Source organism: Amphibalanus amphitrite, unplaced genomic scaffold, assembly GCF_019059575.1.
Source record: "Amphibalanus amphitrite isolate SeventyFive unplaced genomic scaffold, NRLGWU_Aamphi_draft 000588F_arrow, whole genome shotgun sequence".
NCBI lineage: Eukaryota > Metazoa > Arthropoda > Thecostraca > Balanomorpha > Balanidae > Amphibalanus > Amphibalanus amphitrite.
Genome location: NW_024882082.1, coordinates 335,232 through 346,691, shown reverse-complemented (window position 1 = coordinate 346,691; position 11,460 = coordinate 335,232). Strand labels below are relative to the sequence as shown.

The 11,460-nt window shown below is 52.3% G+C and overlaps 1 protein-coding gene across 1 annotated transcript; it reads right to left on the bottom strand.

Moving 5' to 3' along the window:
• Positions 1-362: 362 nt before the first annotated feature.
• On the bottom strand, positions 363-10,729 carry LOC122394375 (mediator of DNA damage checkpoint protein 1-like). The gene is made up of 12 exons (XM_043391227.1): positions 10,717-10,729; positions 10,231-10,444; positions 7,591-7,699; positions 6,998-7,110; positions 6,586-6,684; positions 5,934-6,084; positions 5,313-5,521; positions 4,598-4,838; positions 2,353-4,296; positions 1,862-2,026; positions 1,239-1,478; positions 363-992 (listed from the first exon to the last, which is right to left on the bottom strand). Exons 2-12 carry the CDS (start codon positions 10,342-10,344, stop codon positions 790-792), a joined length of 3,588 nt encoding a protein of 1,195 aa, XP_043247162.1. The 5' UTR covers positions 10,345-10,444; positions 10,717-10,729; the 3' UTR covers positions 363-789.
• Positions 10,730-11,460: the final 731 nt, after the last annotated feature.

Genomic DNA, 11,460 nt, shown 5'->3' with positions numbered 1-11,460 from the left:
AATGTGACGTCGATTTCGTAGGCTTTCGTTTCGAGCCTTGAAATGTGCTGACAACGAGAGTGGTGAAATGAGGTTATTCAGTATTCGGGCGAAGGCTGATCGATATACACATTTCGTACTTTTTATCTCGTTCTAACTTCAAAAAGTTTCTCAGAAAATTATTGCTCGCCACTTCTTTTTAATTACACGGCGGTCCATGCCTTAAACTTCTCAGGGATATCCGAACAGATAGCAGCATTTCCGTGTTGTCGGCGTTGGTATTGAGCGGAATGATCAAGTGCAAATCGACCTACAAGCCACTGCCTTTTAGAAGTTTCGCGTTTCGAGTGACACAACAAAACCTTAGAAATGACAAACATAGCTGACTCCATGGATATAGTTATTTGTATTTTAGCTTTGTCCGAGTGAGCACAACACCGGGGCAAATAATATCCCACTCCGTTTTGGGCGTTATCAATGTCAAAGACCACGCCGCGGAGCAGTAAACGCGTGCTCGGTAAGCGTTCAGAGTACAGATAGACACGCGCCGGCCCACCGACCGGCGGAAGCACATACACACCCAGCCGTGTCGGCTGAGTGCTCGGTGGAACGGCGCAGTCAGCCGCTCAGCGGCCGCAGCGGGATCCTGTCCCCCACACACCCTCATGCTCGTATAACACACCTTCAAAAGTCACGTTCGCACCTTCATCTATCACAACAAATGCGGGGTCAGCAGTCGAACACCGACCTGCCGACCAAGTATGCTCGGCACCGCGCCGTTAGGGGAGGGCCGCGAGCGCCGCTGGTCCATCAGATATAGGCCTGTCGGCTGTGTGCGTTCACCTGGGCGGCGGGGGAGGTCCGGCCTCGCGGCGGGGCCGACTGCTGCTCAGTGCGGCCACCTAGTCGGGAGCGCAGGCTGGCCTGGAGCCGCCCGAGCGCCCGGTTCAGGGGCCGCGCCTCAGTCGACTCTGCCCGGTCTCCTGGCCGCTGGGGGAGGCCGGCTCCTACACCTGTCGGTTACACAGAACAGTCAGTCATGTTAGGAGCATCATTGTCAGCGCATTCTAGAGCTTCGAGGTGAAAAAGGACACGGCCCCGTCCGCTTGAATCTTTGTAGTAAAGATGTGCTAACAACATTCACAAGGCTCCATAAACATTACGCATCACCATTTTAACAATATCGTTCTTGGTCTAAAACGTCAGTAATACTGAGACACCGGGGGCAGCATTACAGAAATAGTGGATGACGCACGTACCGGCTGCCTCAAGCGGTAGCGCTGGCGGTAGTGGCGGCGGCGGCGGTGGCGGCGGCGGCTCCGAGTGCCGTTGCCGGACCGGCTGTATCACGTCGCGCACCGGCGTGGGTACCTCATAGGCCGCCTGGGTCTTCTCTGGGACGGCCGGCGGCACAGAGTCGGTGTCTGAGTCAACCTCCTCGCCGCTGCACCGCCGGTCCGGCCCTCCGACACCGCGCAACGCGCCGTCCGCAACAAACACTGCAAACAGACACGGTGATAGGCTAAAGACACATCGGCTCACCGTCGACAACAAACATTGCGATGCGAACGCAGATAGTCACTGATGGACATTCAGAATACGGACATTTTCATTCGCATGCGACATGTGGAAGCATTCGTCAAGGACATGAGACAGCTCAACTCACGGTGCCTGAGATACTCTAGTGCACAAAGCACAATACATTGGTCGAAACGATTTACTTACGATAGCAGGGGACTATGCTCAATGGGACAATCCCCTGACAGTAGTTGAATGAATATGTCCCCTTATTGACTCGAATAATTCGCACAATGCGCGGTTGAAGAAGTCACTCGACTCATGGTGGCTGGAAAAGCCCACCGGAACAATGTACAGAACTCACGGTGGCTGGGCCCGACGAGCTGCGGTTGACTGAGGCTGAGCCGATTCGACAGCGCCCCGCCGCTCGCTCGTTTGCGAGGAGGCGCCACCGGGCGGTGGTCTGATGAGTTGTTGGTGACGAGCTGGTCCGGGTGCGGCTCACGGCCGCCCGGAGAAGGGCTGCAGTCTGTCAACGGACCAGCAACACGCTGTTAAACGGTCTCCCTTGGTTCAGATAACGTCAATGGAGACGAAAATTGACTTCGAAGCCGCACATAATCCAAACCCGGCATGAAAATGTAATAATACCGAGCCTGCTAATTAGGATAAAAATACATGGAGAGACAAGAGAACACAATTGGGAACACGAGACCGGTAATTCCTTCAATATACAAAAGCAATGCTTCACACATTACAAAACGCCTCGTACCGAAGCGTTGAAATAGCATAGCGATAGCCAACAGTAGCCGTAGCTACAAAACGTCGAAAACGAACAAAGAGGGATGAACTCACCATGATTGGCTTTCCTGTAAGCGGCATTGTAATTGAGACTAGGTGGCTTGTTCGCTAAGTACGGCTTGAAGGCGGAGTTTTCTGAGACGCTGAGGCTGGTTGACCGGCCTGGTGTGTTGGGAGGATCACCATGCGCTATCACGTTGTTAGCGGCATCCCTGCGAGGCTGCAGCGACAGGGGACCATCCGGCTCGCTGCGCCAGCCGAGTGCGTCCGGCCAGAACAGAGAGTTTCCCACCAGCAGCGGGGAGTCGGCGGTGTCGCTGCCACCGCCGCCCTGCACTATGTAACTGGAGACAGGGACCACCGCCGGCCGGCCCGGGTCGGCGGCCGCGGACCGCGGGGAGAAGTGAGGCATCGGTGGGACGCCGTTAGCCGACTCCACACCCCGCGGTGTTGAGGTGCCCCGCGGCTGCCGCTGCCGCTGTTGCTCCAGAGATTCCGTCAGTGGCGAATGCTGACCCTCGTTCACCCAGATCGGCTCGTAGTTGTTGGAGCGGCCCTTGTCACCACTCTCGACTGCCTGTCGGAAGCTGTTGCGTCGCTCGCGGGCGTGCCATCCCAGGGAGCTGACAGGAGGCGGCTGAGAGGTGATCGACGATTCACCACTGGCGTCGTAGAAACCACTACGAGGATTTCGCTGCAGGTCTGATTCGATCCGGCTGAGATTCTGATGCACTTCAGGCCTGCAGTTGGGATAGTTGGACGTCGGGGCAGGTTCCTCAGCAGGCGGCGGCGGCTGCGGCGGCAGAGACTGAGGCAGGACGTTCGCGTAGCGCGGTCCCTCGCCTACCAAGTCACTGTCCCCGCCGACTGCCGGACTGACAGGACCCGCCGCCAGCACGGGTCCGATCGGACTCGTATCCTCAGTCAGCGTGTCGTTCAGCCCCAGCTGTCGACTGCGCTCCACCAGCTCCGCCTCATACTGACGCAGCAGCTCGATGTTGACGTACCGAGGCGGCGAATCTGACGCTGATGTGCCCGGTCCGACCGATGGCCGAGTGACGTTCACGTGCAGCGGCTGGAGGGGTGTGGAGAGCGCCGCAGTGTTTGACGGAGTCCGTATCGGGGTCACAACGGGAGCAGCTGGCGCAGGCGGCGGGTGAAGACTCGGCGAGTTCTCCAGAGCCAGATACGCCGGGCCGAGGCGCTGGGTGCGCAGCGGGGCCACCGGCATCTTCAGAGACTTGCTGCGCTTGATGGGCAGCGCCGGCCGCCGGTCGTGAGGCGAGCTCCGCCGATCGGCGAGCCGGCTGGAGGGAGAGTACGTCCGTCCGACGACGCGCACTACCGGCGGCGCCGTGGCCACATTGTTCACCGTGACCCCCGGCAGCGGAGAAGTCCGAGCGCGGACCGGAGGCCGGGCCTGGAGCGGCGACCTGGCGCGGGCGGCCGCGGCGGGCACCTGAGCGGGAGCTTTGACCGCATCCGGCTGCAGCTGCTGCACCTGCACTGGCGACTTGGCGTGACTGACTTTCCGAGATTGTGACGGCGACCTCGCCCTGTTGTAGGTCGTTTCACTCGGTCCGGTGGGTGGATTTGACGGCGGGGTGTACGGCACCAGCTGTCTATCCCGCGGTATGCTGACACTATTAGTCCGAGTCCGGCCGTCTGACGGACCCGGCGCCCGATAGCGCAGCGCGGCGCTACTCTTGCTGCGGGCGAGCCGAGGCCGGGGCGCGGCTGGCTCGCTCTCTGTCGTCTCAAACAGTTGTCTCAGCCGACCGACGCCGGCGCGCCGTCCGGTCTCGGCCCGGTCCAGCGAGCCCTGGTACTCGGGGTCCGCGGAAGGCCGGACCGCCGCGCTCGGCGGCTCCGGCTCCGGCTGTGGCGCCTTCCGTTTCTGCGGCAGCGGTGGCGGACGGCAGCGCTGCCGCGGGGTGCTCTTACGGTGGCGTGGTGGCGGTGAAGGCGTGGGCGGGTCCTGCACCGGTGGCGGAGCCTCTGAAAGACGGGACGGTCAGAGACCGGCGTCAGAACCAAATTTAAACACGAGTATCGCACGTAACTACATCCGGTTCAACTTAACGCGGAAGCACCACATCGGGCTGACGCAGTCATGTTCCTGGTTAATTATCAATAAATGAGAGAAAATAGAGAATACGGGCAACCAGGCAAAATATTTCCATGATTCGTCTTGGAATAGCATTTCCGTTATCCTTAACACAAAAATATCATAAAAGTGTGGCGCATCTCGACCTGAATTGACTCCGTTGGCTACACCCCATCTCAGCTACAAACTCACCAACGGCCAGACAGATCTCCTCGTAGTCTCCACTATCGGCCGCTGCCGCCGCCGCCAGCACCTTGCCGGCGCTGTCCACGTTGGCGTAAGGGTGAGATTCGATGACACGCAGCTGGTCGGCGAACAGCTGTCGCACCGCGCGGTGTACCAGCATGTACTGGTCCTTGGTCTGCACCATGGCGATCCGCTGACGGCGCATCTCCGCCACCAGGTCAAACAAACTGAACGTGGGCGTCAGCTTCTGCGGAAAATTAATGGGGAAAATCGCCACAACAGTGTAAACGAGGGCGTCAACTTCTGTGGGGAGACGCGGGCGGAGGGAGGCGTTACTGTCATCAGTCACCACAATGAGGGTGTCAGTTTCTGCGGGAGGGAAAAAACGGGTACCAGTGGTCGCAGCAGGCTGAACGTGAGCGTCGGCTTCTGCGAGGAGACGCGGAGAGGGGGGGGGGGGGGCAGTGTCGTCACATGAGACTGAAGGTGAGCGTCAGCATAATCTATCGGAGAAGAGGGAAGGGGCAATCGTCATCGTTTGGCCTGAGACCTTAAAATCGGGTAGCAGTCTTTACATCTCATAACAATTCGTTTACTTCCGCGAAACTCTAGCTTAACTAGTGGAGAAACGGCGAGGATGTCGCACCGACCTCACCCCCCACCCCCTCTCCATAGCAACCCTCCATCCCATGGCCAGCCTCCCACGTGGATCGGTACATACCCCAGCCTTGAGGAGTCCCCAGACGTAGTCGATGGCGCAGATGGTACCGGTGCGGCCGCAGCCAGCCGAGCAATGCACCAGCACAGGCAGCGTCTCGCTGGCCTGGGTGTCGCGCAGCATACGGATCATCTGCAGCAGCGGCACCACCGAGCTGGGCACGCCGTGGTCGGGCCAGGCCGAGTAGTGAAACTGGCACACCAGCCGCTCCTCTGAGGGGACGGAGTGCACAGTCAGAATGGGGAGTGTTAGAACTGGGGCTCCTCTGCGAGGACGAACCGCGTCGTCAGACGGGGAGGGTCAGAACTGGAGTTCCTCTGCGGGACACAGGAAAACACTGCCAGCTCAAAACGCTTTCCCTCTACCATTGGCTCTTTCTCTCGTCAAATAAGACGTGAAAAAGATATAACTGCAGATACGGCAGTGTAGGCAAGCATTTTACACGATCTTAGCGTTGTGGTTAAAATGATATATAGCTAATAACATTGAGCAATTTTCTTTTAATTCCCAAATGAATGTCTCAACACGACAATCTTTTATCGTCCGACCGTTTCTGGTCCTACAAAGCACAAAGCCCTACCGGCCCGGTTCAAGCCCCCCTACTCCGTTGAGCAGTTGTCTCACCTCGGGTCCCTCCACTGCCCGTGTAGCGCACAGTCAGCTTTTTGACGGTGAAGTCGGGACAGATCTGGCGACTCTGGCTCAGCGTGACACCCACATCGCCAAACAGCTGTTCGACATCCTTCTGCTCCGGCACGTAGAGTTCGCACTTGTGCTGATGGTGACACAGAGTGAATCGCTATGGTTAGTGCTAGCAAAACACCGGTGCATGAGACGTGCGGTCAGAGGTCGGCCAGACGCCTTGCCATAAATAAGGGAAAAGGGAAACGGGTTGTATTCATTTCCCTTATGAGAGTAGGTAGCTTATTGACAGCCCAGCCCAACTGAGTGAATGAGGTATGTGAAATGTGTATCCTGACCAAGTGTATGCACTATGCATGGTCGAGGGGATTAGTCACTCATTGCTTTCTGCAGTGAGTAGCTTCATTCTAACATTCAGAATTGGACACCAAGTCTTCAATTTTCCCATACTTTAAGTTATAATCCATCTCAGACAAGACAATCTAGCATAGTATGGCTTTCTGCATCATGATACATTTTTTCGCATTCAAATATTTGAGTTGCTGGTTTGCAAAGGGATATCTCCAGTTACTTTTGAACAGTTGGACCGTCTGAAATAGAGGTTGAACGGAAAAATAAGTGGCAGCGGGCTCACCTTGCCCGCCTCCGTCTGGTTGCAGGCCATGACTATCACCTGGACCTCACACTCGACCGCCATCCTCCAGAAGTCGGCCACCGTGTGCGGTAGCGGACCCTGCAGCAGCATCCAGAACACGGCGCACGGTCACAAGACGCAAACACACCGAACATGATCAGACACCAGACCCGGCAAACGTGTTACAAACAGTAGATCGATCGCTCACAGAAGCAGACGGCAAAAATGGTATCACGAGTTACTATATAGACAGCTTCTGACATTTTACACCATGGCGCCATAATTTATTCCAGGTAAATAAACTTTTGTACAATTGCACACAACAAAAGAGCTTTGACTAGTTCACCCAAGGTGAATTAGTGCGGTGTTTCATCAGCCACTCGCGGCACTCGGCCCGTCCGTCCCGTCGCACCTGTGAGGCGATGTACGCCGGCGACCCGGAGGCGCCCCGAATATAGTTGGCGTTGATGTAGTCCGAGCCGGCAACGCCCGGGAACTCGCTGAGTACCACCCGCGATACATCGACTGTGGGAGAGGAAACACATAGCAGTCAGCCAACATCCTCCTACATCCTCTGACTGTTTGTTTGTTCATTGGAGCTTTAGGACGCACCGACTACTGCGGTCATTTTACATCGACTGTGGGACAGGTACCACAGCACAGTCAGCTCCAACCAACGGCGTACATCGACGGTGAGACAAATAAGCATCAGCCAAAATCCTAGAACAACTCGCGTTACATCGACTTTGGGGACAGGCAACACGCCGCGGCCTTCAATTGTCCGCCGACCTCTGACACATCAGCACAGGAAAAACATTTCACGACAATCATTTGCTTATCCACCCGAGACACATCTGCTGTGAGACAGGGGTAGCTTAGTATGCGAGATTCATGATGCATCGCCAGCAAAATATGCAATAATATCAGGGTCACTCTATGCAAGCAATGTGCATTTAGCTGCACCTTCATGGTCACGGATTATTCGAAAATGACAAGAAAACTTACATGGCAATATGTCCTTGTAACGGTTTTTGCGGCGGTTGAATGACTTCTCACCCTCTGTGCAAGCATAGTACTTCTGACTCTTCAAAGAATCACTAATGTTTTTCAGTTCCTGAAAAAGAAGCTAGTCCATCAGGTAAATAAAAAAGCATACATACCTACACAGGTACACACAATGCATGCTTCTTCTGTAAATATTGCTAAAATTAATATTGGACTGTAATAATAAAATGAATTTAAAAAAAGACAAGCATGAAGTATATACAAGATGAAATGCAAAAGAATCAGCAATCACATAGCCTTAAGTATTCATGAATGGTCCAGCTTGCAAAGTAGGTATGGCAATATACAAGGCCCTAAATACAGCAATTTCAATGAATTGTTGTCTCCAGGCTAGCTGGGCCAGTGCAAAGTTAGGTACTGCCTACCAAGTTGCACTGATAAGTCTTGGTTTACTGGGATATACAGTACACACTGATGCAATTTCTGATAAGCTGTATGTGGTACATAGCAGCACCATGCAGACACATATCAAATGCACTGGCTCTGGTACCTTATGAACCCAGAGGCAATTTTCATAAGCTACTTTTTCAGTTTACAAGTAGTCTGTTCTGAAATTCACACAGGCTATAGACCATAAACCATTACTCTGTGCCTGTCATCAGACCACATGAGATCATAAATCCAGGATAGGTATGCATTACATAAGGAACCCAAAGCATAACAAATCTTGGCAAGCAGTTTGCCTTGGGAGTTGGGACCCATTGCAAATGAGATCACACAACAAGCATCAAGCTTGGAGTTTTTCTCCCTTTCTTGACTACAATGAAAATGGCTGCTAGGTAATTAATCATTTCAGCTACTACAACCTTCTTCTCTGCCATACTTTGTAATCAGTTGCACAACTGTCATGTTTTTACACCACAGACCAGTAAAAATCAGCAAAAAAATGCCTGCTGCAGCTATTTTAGGCCTATCAGTAGGTAGCCCACTAAATTCACCATGTGGGACCGATTCCCTTCTTCCATATCATGATAAAGAGAGTACACGTTCAAGCTTTGTTACATAGAAATAGCCGTCACTTTCCCCACGTGTCGGCACCGTCCACCGACCCGGCGGGTCGGCGGACCGGTCCTTCATTGTGCAACCACCCTGCATATAACGCACAGGCACTGGCGAATCAGAACCTGAACCACAGTTGGAATACAAGTCTCGGCCCGCTCAGTCGTCTCTCCTTCCGCGCCTCCGCGACAATGGTGGCAGCGGCGGTCGAGGGGACTTGTGCCCCTCAACACGGACCCCAGCCTCTACATCTGCACTGACATCGCAGACTGGTTAGTCCGTGCTCCGTGACGGTGTATCGCCCCTACGTCACGTCATCGACTAGGGAGCTGACCATCCTGGACTCGTCATCGTCCAGCAGCACCGTCTCCAGTGAGTAGCTCTGCCCAGCAAGACTATCTGCCCTGCGGCAAGGTCATCAGCTACCCTGGACTACTACGGAGCCCGCCGACAGCGCACGGCTCATCAGCCCGCGCCGTCCTCCTCAGCATCATCGAGTGATGGACACCACCTCGCTGAAGGACTCAAGATCGGAGGAGAGAAGAGAAGAAAAAAAAATATCAACGCTAAATTCAAGACAACTTGGCACCGAAATCAAGAAAATTCACCCATTATGAACTTTTGCTGTATTTTCGTCAAAAAGTGACAGTGAAATTGTGCTGTGAAATTTGTTTTAACTTCGATGTGTTTCAAAAACCGTACTGTTTCATTATCCGTTTTCGTCAGTGTTCTGTCGTTTGTTGTGCTTCATTGTGGTTGCTCACCCCAAAATTTACGGAGAAATTGCAAATGCGCTTAATTTTTGCCTGCATTTTGCAGTGTCACTTTGACACTAATAAGCATAAAAAGAGCATATTCTGAAGTCGGTATGAACATTCAAATACGTTAATCGTGGTCAATTCACTGAAATTATATTGTATTGATATTCGGCCAGAGATGCCGAGGGCCATGGAGATGCCCAGGGACGGTCCCCGCCAAGAGTGCGGAGGGATCGCCCGGTAGTAGGTGTAATTGTCACGAAACTTACTTATCTGTTCATACCATTTTGTGATACGCTCATATGGAAATTTCTTTCTCCGTCAGCTAAACGTTTCCTCTCTTTGTTATGATCGCTTCGGTTCCCTACGCTTCCCTGGGGGAGGGAAGATAATGTGGGACCGATTCCCTTCTTCCATATCATGATAAAGAGAGTACACGTTCAAGCTTTGTTACATAGAAATAGCCGTCACTTTCCCCACGTGTCGGCACCGTCCACCGACCCGGCGGGTCGGCGGACCGGTCCTTCATTGTGCAACCACCCTGCATATAACGCACAGGCACTGGCGAATCAGAACCTGAACCACAGTTGGAATACAAGTCTCGGCCCGCTCAGTCGTCTCTCCTTCCGCGCCTCCGCGACAACCAGCCCAACAGCATATTTGCTGCTGTGAAACATATTGGTTAGCAGTTAGCACTAAGCTTGACTTTAAGTTCTCAGCCCAACATTTACTTTTATCACAGTTAAAACTTGTGGATGACTATTGGGCCTAATAACTGCAGCTGATGATTTCTGTGTTGGCAAAACAAATTATGAAAACTTACCTGAAATTCACTCTCATATAAATCATCATTTCCTTTCAGCTTTGCTTCCAAGTTCTCCACATGATTGATGAAATTCTGCAATATTGTCTTCAATGGGACTCTTTCATCCTTCATCTCAGCACACTTAAGAGGCTCATGACCAGGAATGGTCGTTTAAGCAATGTATTCCGATCAGATTACTCGGACTTGCCTTTTAATATAATCAGTCAGTGCACTACAAATGCAAAGACCAGGACGTAAAATCATGCCAATGCAAATTTAAATGAGAGCTCGACATGAACAAGGGTTCGAAGGGTTCGTAATGTCAGTATCTTCACGGTATCTTGACCCAGACAATAATTATGCCTGTACTGAAGACTGGGTGTGATAGTTATGTAAAACTATATGTTTATAAAGCGTTGATAATGAGAGACACTTTATGCGATGTTCTATACACCCAATACACACTACTTTACGCCCCTGCACTGAACTCTACGCCCCTGCAACATTTGCAACGTGCCTAGCCCAAGCCAAAAGTTACTGGACTTGCTCCAGGATGCCTCTATTGATATTGCCCTAGGCGGTTTATGCTTTTGTCTTAGTTTTGGTCACGCTAATTTTGACTTTAATTGCTAAATTTTTTGTTCACATTTTCTCTTAATAGGATAAATTTTTAACAATTATACATTTTTCGTTCAGTTTGAGTAATTTCAAATCAGAATTTGTGTTTCTAGCGGCTTAGCTATTATAAAATGCTATAATCCACGTGACATAAGGCAAGGCCCTATATACCAGGTAGGGTCGTCCGGCGATTCTACCTTTTCGTGACGTCAGCTCGTGACGTCATTTGGAGTCAAGTCTCGAAGCCCCGTTCAATCCCCATGTAAATGAGCGATTTTCGAAGCACTGTAGAATGAAGTCTGCACAAGATATATCAAACCTAAGTATCTTATCTGAAAGAGCAGACAATTTTCTGCAAGTTATCTATTACGTGTTTTTCGCTAAATCTTTTGCTTTTTTCACAAAAGCGTAAAATGTCCCCCATGTCTCCGCAGCCTCCCTGCCGCCGGCCGCCGCGCGGTCGCGGTAGTGTAGTGGTTAGCGTGCCCGCGCAGTGTTCCAAAGGTCCCGAGTTCGAATCTATGCGGTGCGGAACTTTAATTGCAATTCCAAGCTGAATATACGCACATCCATAATAAATTATTATTCGTATAGCTAAAATGTCACCAAGCTATCCATATAAATTGACTT

Coding starts and splice junctions, on each gene's coding strand:
- LOC122394375 (XM_043391227.1), bottom strand. CDS start 10,344: ATGAAGGATGAAAGAGTCCCATTGAAGACAATATTGCAGAATTTCATC. Junction 4,839..5,312: donor GGGGACTCCTCAAGGCTGGG/GTATGTACCGAT, acceptor AATTTTCCGCAG/AAGCTGACGCCCACGTTCAG. Junction 4,297..4,597: donor GGAGATCTGTCTGGCCGTTG/GTGAGTTTGTAG, acceptor CCCGTCTTTCAG/AGGCTCCGCCACCGGTGCAG.